The following is a 14,733-nucleotide window of genomic DNA, read 5'->3' as shown; positions in this document are numbered from 1 at the left end:
AGGCGGAGACCGGGTTGGCAAATCCAGTCTGCGTGCCTGAGAAGTGACCGGATTTCCAGAGGCACGGGGAGGCTGCGGGCTCTCGTTTGAGTCGCCGGGAGTGCTCTGCAAATCGGGGTGCCGCTTTTGGGGCCGTAACACAGCATTTAACCAACATTGGGGGTCCCCAGCTTCCAGACCACTGGGGTCTAAGCTGAAAGCTTGGGTCTACTGAAGATTTCCAAGGGGCTTTTTTTTGGGGGTGGGAGGTGCTGCTGGGGCTGGCAGCCAAGATTGGGGTTTTAGGGACCCGACACAGCTCCTTGCAGGCTGGGGAACTGATGGGTCCCTGCGCTTAGGACAGCACCGAAGAGGCACAGCCAGGCCCTACAAAACCTCCCTGCTCCTGTACAGACCTCTGCGGTTTTGGGAAGCAGCAGGGGTGAAGAAATTAGCACGGCTGGTGCCAAGGCCTGGCGGAGGCAGCTAATGAGGTGAAGAGAGAAGAGAAAACCTGCGTGGCCTGGTGCCTCTCCGCAAGCAGCAATTCCCAGCGGCGCCTGGCACCCTGCTCCGGGCTGGGACGGCAACCTGGGTGCTGGCAAGGGGAGCCGAGATTTTGGCGAGAGAAGCCGGGGAAGAAAAGTGGTAAAAGGGAGCGGGCAGAGGCCGAGGAGTTAATGAGGCTGGGGGACACGCCAGGAGGGCGAGGGGCGGCGGGGGGATGCTGAGAGCAGGCAGTGGGGCTGTCGGGGGGCGAGCAGGGGGGGTCCTTGGCTACTGCTGGCCCCTGGCTCGCCATCCCCGGCTGGTTTTTGGCTTTTTGGCTTGGAGGAGCCGAGCCCAGCCGGGCGGGAGGAGCGCGGCAGCCCCGGCCCCTCCCCGCAGCCCGCCCCCGAGCCGTGCCGAGCCGGGCTGAGCCGTGCCGGGACAGCGGGTCGGGGGCTCTCAGGTGGGTCCGGGGGCTTTCCTCGGGGTGGTCGGGGGGAAAAAGCCGAGCCCCCGCTGCTCTGCCCCTGCCCTGGCTCTGCCGGCCTCCGGGGGGGCTGCGGGGCGCTTTGGGTGCCTGCGGGGTGCGGGTCCCCGAGCAGGCTGCGGTGCTTTAATAGGGCTGGAAGGGGCAGGGGGAGGAAAAACTGCGCCCAGAGGGGCTGTGGGGATGCCGTGTTCCTGCCCTGTTTGCTCAAAGTGGGATGCCCACCAGGGCTGGTGTGTTTCACCCCGTCTGGGCTCTTTTTTGGGGGCTGCTGGAGCCAAGAGCTGGGTTTTCCAGTGCCCCACAGCTGCTCGGAGGAGAGCCGGGAAACTGGATCCCTGGTAACCAGCGGCTGTCGCCCAGGCACAGCCAGTGTTGGGTTGCAGACGGCATCTCTTTTACGCGTCCTTCGCCTGCCGGCCTCACGGCATCGCCTCACCCAGCGGTGCCGGGGTGCTGTGGACGAGGTGAGCCTCGTGGCAACCCTCCTATGGGCCTGTGTGGGGTGGCTGCTTCGCCCAGCAGAGCGAGGGACCGGGGTGTTCATCTCCTGCAGCGGGGCGAGCCGGGGGCAGCTCCTCCAGCTCCCACAGCCTTGGCTCCGGCCTCGCTCCCGGGGGAGAAACACCCAGAACCAGGTCACCGGAGACCGTTCTGCCTCCCCTCTCAGGGACACGGCCTGTCGGCTGGTTTCCGAAGGTTTGAAAGGAAAAAGAAATACAAATAGAAGTGATGTTGGGCTTTTTAGGGTGAGCAGCTGTCCCTGGGTTTGTGGTGAGCCTTTGCAGTGCTGCTGTCCCAGCCCAGGTGTATCGGGGCTGCGAGGGGCCGGTGTCTGGTTGCACGAAGGAGCAGCCGTGCCTCTCTGCCAGCTCCTGAAACGGAGAGCTCTCGAGGGCCCTGGCTCCACCTGAAACCCAATTTTATGAAAACATCCCCTCCGCGGCCTCTTCGTCCCCTGCTCAGCCGCGAGCAGCTTCGGCGAGGAGCGAACCTCTATTTTAATGAAGCCTTTGCGCACCTCAACCACAGGCTGGATCGCTGGTGTAAATCAGCACCCGAAATGATCGGCCTTTGTTCCCCGGTACAGTTAAGGGGGGGAAAATTGCAGGCTGTGCCTCCCTGAGCACGTCGCAGCCGGGCCGGTGCGAGCGCCTGGGAGGCAGGGAGCTGATGGAGCCGGTGCCCGCAGCCGCTGCTGGAGCTGCTCGGGGCTGGGCCGTGCCTCCGAGCACAGTGCTGGGGGCAGAGCGGTGTTGAAATGGTGGAAACGGCCTGGGAAAAGGCGTTTTTCCTTCCTCTGAGCATCTCCGGTCTGAAAGTCCGTCCGTTCTCCATCCGCCTCTGCCTCGTGCGTGCCCATCGCTGTACAGACATTAAGGCAGGAGCGATAAGAGGTGGGAGGCTGATGAGCCAACTCCTTGCAGGACCATGTGGAGCTTCAAAAAAAAACAAAAAAAAATAATGTAATGTTATTTATTTATTTATTTTGCATAAAGTTTTTTTTTTTTTTTTTTTTTTTTTTAATTTGGGGTGGAAACCACAGAGCCGAAAAGAGCGGGGCAGGTGTTTAACCTCCGTTGAAAAAAGCTTTATTGCCTCAGCCACTGCGAGCGGTGCTGCCGTATCGGGAAGGTGGATGTGAGCGCACTCGGGACCGTTTTATGGTCATGGGTGGATGATGGGCGCGTGGGAAAGCCAGGGGGAGAGAGAAAGAGCGGCGGCAGAGCTCCGTGTCCGGCAGACACACAGCCCTGGGGTGATCAGCAAGATCAGCACTCGGGAACAATTGCCTCCGCCAGCTTGGGAGATGCTATCAGAAAGGGGAAGGATGCCTCAAAATTGCAGCTGGCTTCGGTGAAGACTAAATGCCAGGTTTCGGAGCCACCCAGCCAGCTGCCTGTGTGCTGGGTGGCTCCTGTGCTCTGGGTGGGAAGAAGAAATGATGTAGGAGCCACCAGGGACCAAGGGTTTGTAACCCAGGCTGCACGATGGCCCCAGCTTCTTGGCTTGCCTTTCTTTGTAAGCGTTCGCAGGGGAAAGCGTGAAAACTGAGATGCTGAAGTTTTAAATATAAATTAAAAATAAGCTTCAGATACCCTGTGCGCTTTAACTGGCGATTTTTACATAGCTGTGTTGGGGGGGCGTTGCGGTAAGTCGAGCTTGTGATTTTTTTTTTTTTTGATCGCCTTGGGGTTGGCAATGCTGCAGGTTTCTCAGGTCAAACAAGAAGGGATCTTGTTGGGCAAGAAGAGCAGAAGGGAACAGCGCGGAGCTTCTCGGAAGAGCCGGCGTTTTCTGAATTGCAAAACCCCATCCCGTGCGCTCGTCCTGCTGGAATAGTTCTTGGACGACCCCATGGTGTAAGTGTGGGGCTGGCATCGCGTCCAGATGGGGCTGTCCCCCGGCACGCAGCAGATGCTCAGGAGGTGGCCACCATCATCAGGAGACGCAGACATCTCCCCACGCAGCTCTTCCCCACAAAGGTCCTTCTCCAACATCCCTCCCGCTGCAGAGCGGTGCCCACACCATTTCTGTCCAGGCTGATACGGTCAAAGAGGATTGCAGGGCTTCCGAAAAATGGCACGCTTCTGAACGTAACTGTGCTTTTGTCTGCAAATTGACTTCTTCAGTTTTCCACCTTTTGATTCACTGAGCTGTGACATCGCCTCATTTTTTGGGGGAAGAAGTCTCTCCTTCAAAGCTAAATCAAAAAGAATCGGCTGGGGTGAAACCTTCATTCTGCCTGCTTTGGGCTCATGCGTTTTGCATCATTTTTTCAGCTTCTTTACGTGTTTTTTTTTGTTTTGTTTTGTTTTGTTTTGTTTTTCCTCTGCTTTTTCAAAAAGGATTTGAAGGTGAGAAGAAACCTTGAGAGAGTCCGCATTTAGCCATCACCGCGCTTTTTGCAGGACGTTTGTGCCTTAGTACACAGCTGCTCAGCGCTGGCAGACGAATAATCTCGGGTCCTGGAGGATCTACAGAAACAGCCTTCCAGACCTGAAGACACTGAGGCGAATGCAAATTGCCCGCATCCAAATGTTTTTAACAACCACTGCTTCCCTTCTAGGCTGGAAGGCGGCGGCGCTCGTTTTATTTTTTGCGTGCCATCCAGCCACTCGTTTCCTACCGACTGCAGGCTTGTCGGGTCACGTCCACCCGCACGCTGATGCCCGGCCGTGGCCAAAAGTCGGTGACTGTGATCCATCAGCCTGGTGGATGCGGGGCGAGGGGCGGGAGGAGCAGGGTGAGCAGAGCACGTGTCAGAAATGGCAGCCCCGTGGTGCCTGGGAGGAGAGGTGGCCACCGGGCCGTGCTCGGGGTCGCCAAGGCATCCTGTGGTGGGACCTTTCAGCCAGCCCTAATTAGAGGCAGGAGCTGGAGGGGAAGCGCCTGGTGCGTTTTGGCAATATCCGTGCTAGGGCTCGCTTTATCGCATGCTAATGAGCGCTAATTGTCCTTGTTGGCCAGATTTATTTTTTTTTTTAATCAAAATTGCGCGGGAGCTGTTGGCGTCATCGCGTGCCAGCGCTCCCAGGGGGCAGCTTCCCGGGGAGACGTCTGATTTCGGATGAGTGCTGACCCCCATGTGCTGGGGCTGGGACTTGGGAGCGGCTTCTCCAACGGGTTTGGCGTTTTGGGGGTGCACAGGGCTGCTGGGGTCAGCCCCAGGGGGATGCTCGGATAAATATTTTGTCCCCACCCGTCATTACCAGCAGCCACGGAGGGAGCTCTCGCACGTCCCCTCCAGCTCCTAGCGGCGGGAGCCTTGCTCATGGCCGTGTATTGGAAGCTAATTAAACCCGGTGACAATGCTAATTGGGTTGGGATGCTTGAGGACGAGTATGACCTCATGTCTAAAATGGTAATGAAGCCTACGAAAACCCTCACCAAAACGAGGGGCGACAAGGGGAGCGGAGGCAACGGGGGCACGCGGGGGGAGCGCAGGGGCGCCAGGGTGCCAGGAGGGGCACGTGCCCGGCTTTATCTCCACGGCGGGGGGCCGGTGGCTGCCGTGACCCCAATGTGTGTTGGTCCACAGGGTGCCCTGAATTGTCTCGGGATGCCGCCGTGCTGCGTGGGGACCCGCACCCCACGCTGAATCGGGGGCGGAGGGGAGGTGAGCGCTCCCCGGCCGGGCTCTGGATGAAGGCTGAGGATGTGCTATGGAGCCGGGATTCAACTGCTCCGACCTCTGCGGTGCCAACCCCGGTTTCGGCAGCCAGGAGCAGCAGCAGAGGACGCTGCGGGAGCTCTGCACCGTCACAGTCGTACGTACGGAGGTGGGGGAGCTCGTGAGGGTTCCTCTGCGGAAGGGGATTTGGGCAGAGGGATGGAGAAGGGCATGGGGGCATGGCAGCGAAGCCTGCAGGCAGAGGCCACGTGCTGTCCCCTCCTGGGTGGCCTCCAAAAAAATGCCTGGCACCCAGCAGGCAGCCAGGAGGCGAGGGTGCAGCCACGGCAGCGCTCCGTGGCCTCAGAGCTGCTTAGGAGCGGGCCTGGGATGCCCTTCTCTGCCCCTGGCCTTTCCCAACCCCTGGCGCTTCAAAGGGCTTTTCAAATATGAACAGAGCAGCGTTTAATTAAAAGCCATCAGCTGTAATAAACGGCACCTGCCCCCAGCGCCAGGCCGGCAGGAGCGACACGGGGATGGATGCGCGTGCTCGCGCCTGGCTCCACGTGAGGCTGCTGGAGGGAGCAGCGGGGCTCGGCCGCCTCGGTCTCCGTCGGGATCTGCACAAACACGGGCGCTTAATTAGAAAACCATAAGCTGCTCGGCTCCCCGGGCCCTGGCAGCTTTGCTACAATTAATATTCCACCTGCTAGGCCCGGGATTTACTCCGCTCAGCAGCAGATGAAGTGCTCCAGCAGCCTCACGTAGTGACGTAGCTGGGACTGAAGTGGGATTTTTCGAGCGTGGTGTGGGGTGGCCCTCATTTGTGCAGCAGGATGGTTGGTTTTTTTTTTTTTGGTCTCCCGGAGGATCGTGAAGATGTCCCCAGAAATGTCCTCTTCCTCCTCACCCCTTTTGCCTTCCTCAGACGTCTTCTGACCGCAGCGGGAAGAGCTCCCCGTCTTTCTCTGCTGCCCTCCTGGGCGTCGTGTGGACCTTCCTGACCGGAGGGGTCCTGCTGGCCCTCTTCTTTCTGGTCTTCACGATTCGCTTCAGGAAAAACAGGTAAGGATGTGCGCGAAGGGGCTGCCAGCGCAGAGGCCAGGCTGGTGGATGATGTCTCCAGGCTCTGTGTGGGTTTGGAGGTTGCAACAACCAGGGAGGAGCTTGAGGGCCCCGAAAGGAAATGATTCCCCCCTTCCTGAGCACAGTTGTTATGGGTAAAGTTATGGGTGGGGGAAGCTGTGACCTGAATGTTAATGTAACCTCTGCTTGAGTCAGCGCTTGGGGTGGAGGTCCTGCTGCCTGCCAGGAGTGTCAGGGTATGGCAAAAGGGCCACTATTTAAAGCAGGGGGCCTGGGACCGTCCCCTGTGGCCACCTATATCCCTGCGAGGGGACCTTGCCCCGGCCACCGCGCTCAGTAACCACCACCGCCTTCCCTGCTTTGTCTCCCGGAGGATCGTGAAGATGTCCAGCCCCAACCTCAACGTTGTGACCCTGCTGGGCAGTGGCTTGACTTACACCAGCGCCTACCTCTTTGGGATTCAGGAGCAGAGCCTGCCGTCCAGAGACTCGGTGGAGACGCTTATCCAGGTGAGCTGGGGCACGGCCGGGACGGGGGCCTCCACACGCCAATAAATACATCTGTGGACAATGGATCCATCGCCTCCTGGCCTCCTTACCCCTGCTGCCTCCATCTCCACCTCGTCCCACAGGTTCGGCTCTGCCTGCTGTGTGTGGGGACCTCCCTGGTGCTGGGCCCTGTCCTGGGGAAGAGCTGGCGGCTCTACAAGGTGTTCACCCAGCGGGTGCCGGACAAGCGGGTGGTGAGTAGCCAGCCTCCCTCTTGGTGATATGGGAGTAATGGGTGATACTCTTTTTTTTCTGGAAGTGTTGTTTCCTGCCATGGCATTTACCAGCTGGCCATGCAGTCAGGGAGGGCTCATACCTGGTCCCAAGCCTGGTTGGGTCTCCAAGAGTCTGGGAGCTGGAGGCAGAGATGTAGCTGCTGGACTCCACACCAGGGGAAAAGAATTAGGCTGAACATCCCTTGGAAGAGACAACTAGAAGGAGACCAAGGGGGATGGAGGTTGCTGGTGCCCATTTACCCCTGACTAACACCTCCTGCATGTTTGCAGATCATCAAAGACCTCCAGCTGCTGGCGATGGTGGCAGCGTTGGTGTTGGCAGACGCTGTGTTGCTCCTGACGTGGGTCTTCTCCGATCCGGTCCAGTGCTTCCGAAGCCTCAGCGTCTCAGTGCGGGTAAAGGGATGAGGAGAGGTGGTGCAGCACTGTGCTGTGCCCTGTCAGATCTCTGGGGGCAATGCTGGTGGATGGTCGGGCTTTTGGAGGTGCTGTTTAAAAACAAGACAGGCAGAAAAGCCACAAAACCCTTGGGGTTCTCCAGGCTGGCTTTATGTCTATGGCCTACTACAGAGGTGAGGGTCAGCTGCAAGATTTCCAGGTCTGTGCAGCCAAACCTGGAAAGGGATGGCTGGTTGCAGAGCTGTGGCTGGCCAAGCAGTGGGGTCTAGTGGGTGGTCTTGACCAGTGCAGGTCACCTGGGTGGCACAGGAGAGGACCACAGCATCTGTAGCTGATTTAGGAAAAGGCTGAGCCAGCCCCATTGCAAGCAGAATACCAAAATCTTTCCCGATTTAACTGCCTGCCCCAGCAGCACCAGATGTGGCATTTCCCTTTAGGAGTTTACAGAGGAGACCTGCTCGGATTTGTAGACCTGTCCCCTATCGGTCTGTCCCTGCTCCCAGGCCTTCACTTCTGCCTTCCCATTGCCTCCTAGGCGACAGAGAAAGGCATGACCTGTTCAGTGAGCCGGATGCAGTCCTGTGCATCTCTTTATTCCGATCTTTGGCTCGTTCTCATTTTAGGGTTTAAGGTACGTAACCTCTCTATTGATTCTTACGTTGTATCTCACCTCCTCCCAGTATTTAGCAGCATTTGTAGTTTCTCTGCTCTCCCGAGCTACACGTGCATTGCAGTTCCCAGCTGCTCCTGCTCATCTTGAAAACCTCCCAACTCTATTTCTTCCCATCGTGATGTTTTCTTGCCTTCCCTTGTAAGAGCCCTGTAGGCCAGTTTCTCCCTGTCTCTTCTGCACACACCATGCACGTGCTCTCTCTCTCTCCAGTTCTTGCCCTGTAACCACCCGTGCCTCATCTATCTCCCTCCTTAAAACCTGTGCCTTAATCTTTTCCAAAGCTCACTTTTTCCATGAAGCTTCGGTTCAGCGTCTGCCCCGGTGATGCACTGTGCAGCTCAGACCCTGAGTCGTCCGACTCCAAACCAAGGAGGTGCTGACGACAAGTGCGTGGTGTCTACCTTCACAGGATGTTTATCAGCTTAATTACACCACTGAAATGCACTTTCACTGGCGTAACGTTGTATGTGGCCATTCATATTCCAGAAGAGTTAGTTATACTGATGTAACTATATGGGTATAATTATAGCTGTAATTATCCGTGGTCTCATGTGTCTCTGGGTTGGCAGAGGTTGGAAGCACTTCAGCGAGCTGATTTTGATGAACCTCGTGAGATCACAGCCTTCCTTTGCAAATGGCTCTGTCCCCGCATGCAACACAAGCAGTTCCTTTCTGACTCACCGTAATGTAATAGTCATTGACCATCTACCAAGAACCATAGGAACAAGAGCAGAAAGAGACCTCAGGACACTGCCAAGTCCTTCTCCCCCCCCCTCCATTTAATTTTAAAGGCATTAGTCTAGTCTGTCCTCAAAAGGCCTTTGGTGCTGGGCATTTCAGGCCTTCCCAGGGCAGCCACTTTGGGTGCTACATCTCCATCCCTGACTTTGTCTGCAGTTTGTGTTAGGTCTCTTCAGGGCTTAGGCGAGTAATGCTTTTGCCTGCAGCTCCTCCAACCTCTTTTTGTTCCTCTCACTCACAACAAAACAATCGCAGTCACAGGTACTCCTCATTAGCATCGCCTTGAACCTGACCCTGATCCTATCTACCGGGTGTCACTTTAGTGGTTTCTCTGGAGTTAATCAGGATTTGCACTAATGGGAGGCTAGGCTCTGTCTCTGCGTGTACATGGCACTTCTTATTTTCCAAGGCATTACTGTGCTCAGCCCTTTGTGAAGCCACTCAGTGCATTATCCTGGTTTTGCTGGCACGGAGCAGCGGACAGAAATGGCTTGCCAAGGTCATCCATTGAATTAGGAGTACAGGCCTCTGCTCAAGATTCAAAACAACAACAAAACTCAGCCCTGTGCTTATTTAAAGTCCTAATTTACCAGCTGGCAGTGCTTTTTGTCTATGTCCCCGGCAGACTATATGAATATTAAACGGGACTTTGGTGCTGTTATTTTCTCGCTTAGGACTCGGCTTGCCTCTGGGCCCTGTGTTGGGAGGTGAATGTGGTCATCCAGCGCAGATCCTGTGGAGCAGATTTGGGTGTCAGCCTCGTTCCTAGGTCTCACTCTTGCAGTTCTCCCCTGGGAGCTCATGGTGCTCCTGGCAGTGTCCATGGACGGGATCCTCCCCTGCCCATCGGAGGGTCCCCTTGCCCAAAACCCCAGCAGTGGTCAGCAAGCAGCCACTGCACACAGGGGTCCAGGAGGGTCTACAGAACGTGCCACTGGTCATAAAGGACCACCTGATGCCCAAATAACCATTTTATACTTAGTGGTAAAAGGTTGACAGCTGAACTTGCTAGGTACCGCAGGGATAATGTAGGAGCTGTGTGCCCAGTATCTGGCTCCTTGCACGAGCAGGGAATTTGCTAGGTGGCGCTTCCAAAGGATCCTGAAAGCAGACCGTGCCCTGTGGTAATGGAGAAGGCCAAAAAATACTCAGTGTTGCCTGCCAGTGCGACCTGGGGAGAGGATAGCTGTGCGCAGAGCCCTTCTTCAGCCCCTTCCACCGCCGCTGGCGTCAGGCAGGAAACAGGGAAGGGAGAAGAATAGAAGCGGGGAGTTTCCTGGATTTCTATTTGAAGAGGCACCAAGGACATCCTCTTCCCTCCAGCCTAACCTCCTGCTTCTACTCTCTTGCTTTTTCCTTCTGAATGCCCTTCTGAGCCTCCTCTCTCCCCCACCAGAGGGGTGTTGTTGCAGTGTCCCCCCACCACAGCATCCCCACTGGGATTTTCCCTTCCCCTCCATCTTTGCCCTTCCTGCTCCAGCACAGAGGAAGCTTTCTCTCCTCTCCCTGCCTCTCCTGGCCGTGCCCTGCCCTGTGGCATGTCCTGCCAGTGCCACCAGCCCTGCCCTCCTGCCCCACCACTGCTGACGAAGCACCCCCTGGCCCGCAGGGCTCTCGCCACGCAGCGCCCGCCACACCACCAGAGATCAAAGGGCGTTCATTAGGACGGCACCGAGTGGCAGGCTGTAATTACAATCCCCGCTCCGCCGATCTCCCTGCTGAAGGCAGGCCTCGTCTTCTGCTTGCAGAGCGTCCTGCTGCTCTACGGGACCTACCTGGCCGGCCTGACCGACAACGTCAGCTCCCCGCCGGTCAACCAGTCCCTGACGCTCGTTGTGGGGGTCAACCTCATCTTCCTGGTGGCCGGCGCCGTCTTCTTGCTTCACCGTTTCTTCCGTGCTTGGCACAACTTGCTCTTTGGCTTCACCTCCGGTGGCATCTTCGTGTGCACGACTACGATCAACTGCTTCATCTTCGTCCCGCAGGTACGCTGCCCACTCTGCCCATAGACCGCCCTGGAAATGGGCGCTTTTTTGGGTTTGACACTTGTGTTTCCTGCTGCTTTCCCCAAATGTTCGGGCTCATCCTCCAAAACTCAGTGGCTCCGCTTCCCCAGGCAAATCCCTTGAGTCTCCGAGGGCTGAGTTTCGCTGCCCACAGCCCTCGGCAGGTCCCCCGTGTCCTCACCTCATGCCCCACGTGCACTCGCAGAGGAGGAAGCTCGGCGGTGCTTTCAGGAAGCCTTTTGTGTCCCAGCTTGGCTCTTCTGCTTCCCACGTCCTCCAGGAGGAGCCCGGTGCATCTGACCGTGACGCTGGCGAGACAAATGCTCCCATTGTCACAGCGAGAGGAAGCAGTTGTTTACCCAGATTTATGTTTGGAGGAACGTTAGGGCTCGAGGAAATGAGGTGAGGAAAGGAGGAAGAGGTGAAACAGAGGAAAGAGCAGATCTGGGCAAGAGAGGGCTCGGGGGACCTCACCCCTGTGCACAAATACCTGGTGGGGAGGAGGAGGGACGGGGAAGCCAGGCTCTTCTCAGCCGTGTCCAGGAATGGGACAGGAGACAATTGACAGCCTGAAACACAGGAAATTCAGTTTAAACACCAGAAAAAAAAAAGGTTGTTTTTGTTTGGTTTTGCTTTGTTTTCTTGCTGTGAAGGTGGTCAGACAATGGCCCGGGTTTCCCAGAGAGGCTACGGTGTCTCCTTGTGGAGAGATGCTCACAGCCCAGCTGCATGCATCCTGTCTGAGCAGGGGGGACAAGGTGATCTCCAGAGGTCCCTGCCCACCTTGGCAACCCTTCGGTGCAACCACAAAGTCCCAACCCCGTGGGTTAGCAGCCCCTGGGAGCCCTCCTGGGGCGAGCACCAAGCCTGCTGGTGATCTCTGAGCTGAGCTGCGCTGCACCAGCCCCATCGTGCCTTCTTCCTCCGTGGAGCCTGGGGGCTCTGAGCATTTTATTTAACTCGGATCTTTTAATTCACCAGCTCGTTTTTCCTAATGGGCTTGCTCTCCTATTGCTCTTCTGAGATCGATGAGCAGCGGGAGCCGGGCTGTGCAAGACGAGAGACGAGGAAACCGATATTAAGTGCTGCTGGCTTACGCCTTGTCACCGAGGATTCGGGGACACGGCAGCGTGTGTGATGCTCCCTTTGTTACAGAGTCAGGGGAAGAAGGGGAGGGGGCTCGTGCAGCACGCTTGGAGCTTGCAGCACAGCTCTCTCCATGTTAAAAGCCAAGACAGGGACCGGGCAGGGTCCAGATATGTGGGATGCTCCAAGCACTGCTTTGCCACCTCCCCGGCTGCCTGTCCCTGTGCTCCTCCATCACACCCCGCCTTTGTCTCCCCCGTCCCTTTGTCTCCTTCTCCCCGAGCGGCAGCTGCCTCCCGCCGCAGGCACCGCGCTGGTAACAGCTCCTTGTGCCCCGCAGCTCAGGCAGTGGAAGGCCTTTGAAGAAGAAAGCCAAACCCTCAGCCACATGGCAAAATATTTCACCAGCCCGAGCAGGAGCTGCCACTCGGTGTACAGCGAGGAGCAGCTCTACCAGCTGATAGGGGAGAAAAACTCCATGAAGCGGCTGCTGACGGAGGTAGGGGGCTCTGCCGGCCCCGATGCCGTGGCCATGGGGTCTCAGTGGTTTCTTCACCCCCTGCCCTTTGTGTGCCGAGGCTGGGTGGGGTGGGCAGCCCTTTGCTACACCCCGTTCCCCATCCGGAGGGGAGGAGCTGGTTGGTTTTGTCCTGTCGTTCTGCATCCTCATCCTGAAGTGCCAAAATTTGGGCATAAACCAGAGGGCCTGATTTTAAAATAATAATAATAATATTTATATATATATAAAGTGGAAGGAGGAGAGCAGAAAAGCCTGGTTTCCACAGCCTGCTCAAATGTAAGGTGAATTTAGAGGGGGTGCCCCCAGCTGGCTCTTGCAGGCTGTCTCAGAGCTCCTCCCTGCACGGAGAAAGGCGACTCGTTTTTGCCCTGTCCCCTTCTGAATCCACAGCTTTTACCTCCCCGCCCTTGACACGTTTGTGTGTTCGGTGCAGAAAAACGCCGTGATCGAGAGCCTGCAGGAGCAAGTGAACAACGCCAAGGAGAAGCTGATGAGGCTGATGTCTGCGGAGGGCGGCTGCGACCCCGCGGTGCTGGCTCCTTGCACCCGGAGCACGGGGTGGCACGGTGAGCGGCGTGGCTGTGCTGCGGCCCCTGGGGATGTGCCTGGGGACCGCTGCCCCCCGGACCCGGAGCAGGATGGGCAGCAGCCTCCTCAGCTGCTGCATGCATCGCCACGCAGTCCGGTGCCTTGTAGTGGTGATGCTCAGGGTCTCTGGAAACACACGAGCCACGAGCATGTGCTGCCGGAGGAGCCCGATTGCTCTCCGGCGCTGCTTTTTGACACGGGGGACAGGTCCGAACGCAGCCCTAAAGATGCCCAGGAACATGGGATGCTTGCAGGGAAGGGGCATCCTCTGGAGCCAGGCCAGGACATCTCGGCTGCTGCGTCCAGAGAGCATCCCCCCAAGGTCAGCTACGTGAGCAGCGAGAAGCTGCAGGAAATCTTGCAAGATCTGAGCCTGGACGGCAGGACCTGCAGCCCGGCCTTCCCTAAACGTGGGGTGGGGATGTGGAGGGCGCAGGAGGGGTACCCAGCCACCCAAAATCCCCTCAGCCCCTACCTGACCAGGCGGCGGCGGCACGTCCCGCTGCCCCCTGCCTCTGCCGGCTTCCCCGTGTCCCCGTCCTCGGTGGCCAGGCTGGGAACGTGGGGCTGTGGGGAGCAAGCAGGGAGGGAAGGTGAAGGAGCTGGCAGAGGGCTCCATCACCCAGCACTGTCCTCTCCATCCATCCCCACCGAGGGATGGCCGGAGCCCCAGGGCTGGGAGGCGAGGGGCACGGGCCCGGAGATCCACCACCACGCTTCCCCGCGGGACTGGCATCAGCGGGGTGCCCCCGGGGTGCCGGCTCGTCCCGCCCTGCACTCGCTGTACCATTACCCAGACTCGGACTCCAGCAGCAGCTCGGAGGAGATGTTTCCCTGCTGCCACCGGCACTGCTGCCAGGCCTGCCTGCACAGCCCCCGCGGCTCCCTGAGCAGCAGCAGCACGGACACGGACACGGACACGGACACGGAGCCTGGCGGGGCCGCAGGGCGCTGGCTGGAGCCCCAGGGCAGGGCTCAGCCCGTTGTGAACTTCAAAGAAGATCTGAAACCCACCTTTGTGTGACCACGAGCACCCCCGCCCCAAAGGCGAGTGCCCCCTTCCTCCCGAAGCACTGCTCTGTGAAAGAAAACACGGTGATGCTAAAGAAATGCATCCCCCTGGGATGGAGACAGCAGCACTCGAAGCCGTGGCAAAGCCACGGCCTCACAGCTGAGGGCAAATTGGAGACTCTGGAGAGGCTTGGCAGTGCCTGAGCATGAGCACGGGGTCCAAAGGTGACATCTCTGCAGGTGGCCTTGCCTTTTGTGCAGCTCGGCTGCACGGTCGTAGGTTAGACTCAGGTTGGCGCTGAAGGAAAGGACAAGCAAGCAATCTTAAAAGAGGATCTGAAAAGGTTTCTCTCTCTCTTTCTTTCTTTTTTTTTTTCTTTTTTTTTTTTTTTTTTCTCCTGCAGCTTGTGTGCCCTTCCGTATGCCTTTGTGGTGGATGAAGTAGCCTGGAATGTTTTAGGTTTGTTTAAATTAATACGGTCTGCTTAATTTTATTATTATTATTTTTTTGTCTGAGAAATATCAAAAGCAGCAAACGCGGTGTGCCCGCTGTTGTTGGGATGTTTGTGGAGGCATTTCAGCACCTGGCTGCCTTCACAGGAGAAGCGAGGGGCTCTGAAACCTGAAGCCCAGCCCGCGGAGACCCCTTTGGAGGCAGGATGCCTTTGCTGAAAGGGATGGTAACGGAGGCACCCCCAACGCAGATATGGACGATGCAGATCCCTCTTATTATCCTTTATGAAGGTCAAATATCTTGCTGCTGTGTCCCC

At 57.5% G+C, this 14,733-nt stretch overlaps 1 protein-coding gene across 4 annotated transcripts; it reads left to right on the top strand.

The window, feature by feature from the left end:
• The first annotated feature begins 150 nt into the window (after positions 1-150).
• On the top strand, positions 151-14,457 carry GPR156 (G protein-coupled receptor 156). Of its 4 annotated transcripts, XM_084532320.1 has the most exons (10): positions 151-627; positions 4,998-5,230; positions 5,998-6,134; positions 6,529-6,664; positions 6,787-6,897; positions 7,210-7,335; positions 7,874-7,969; positions 10,501-10,737; positions 12,185-12,343; positions 12,798-14,457. In XM_084532320.1, the coding sequence occupies exons 2-10, from the start codon at positions 5,102-5,104 to the stop codon at positions 13,974-13,976; spliced, it is 2,310 nt and encodes a 769-aa protein (XP_084388446.1). In that variant the 5' UTR covers positions 151-627; positions 4,998-5,101; the 3' UTR covers positions 13,977-14,457. The 4 variants fall into 4 exon arrangements, with proteins under 4 accessions (XP_084388446.1, XP_084388448.1, XP_084388447.1 ...); XM_084532322.1 differs by lacking the exon at positions 151-627 and having other exon boundaries at positions 5,001-5,226; XM_084532321.1 differs by lacking the exon at positions 151-627 and having other exon boundaries at positions 5,001-5,238.
• The last annotated feature ends 276 nt before the right edge of the window (positions 14,458-14,733 follow it).

The sequence above is a fragment of the Aythya ferina genome, assembly GCF_964211825.1.
Source record: "Aythya ferina genome assembly, chromosome: 1".
NCBI lineage: Eukaryota > Metazoa > Chordata > Aves > Anseriformes > Anatidae > Aythya > Aythya ferina.
Note: the sequence above shows the minus strand (reverse complement) of the source record. Positions and strands in the feature narration are given on the sequence as shown.

Coding starts and splice junctions, on each gene's coding strand:
- GPR156 (XM_084532320.1), top strand. CDS start 5,102: ATGAAGGCTGAGGATGTGCTATGGAGCCGGGATTCAACTGCTCCGACC. Junction 5,231..5,997: donor CTGCACCGTCACAGTCGTAC/GTACGGAGGTGG, acceptor TGCCTTCCTCAG/ACGTCTTCTGACCGCAGCGG. Junction 6,135..6,528: donor ATTCGCTTCAGGAAAAACAG/GTAAGGATGTGC, acceptor TGTCTCCCGGAG/GATCGTGAAGATGTCCAGCC.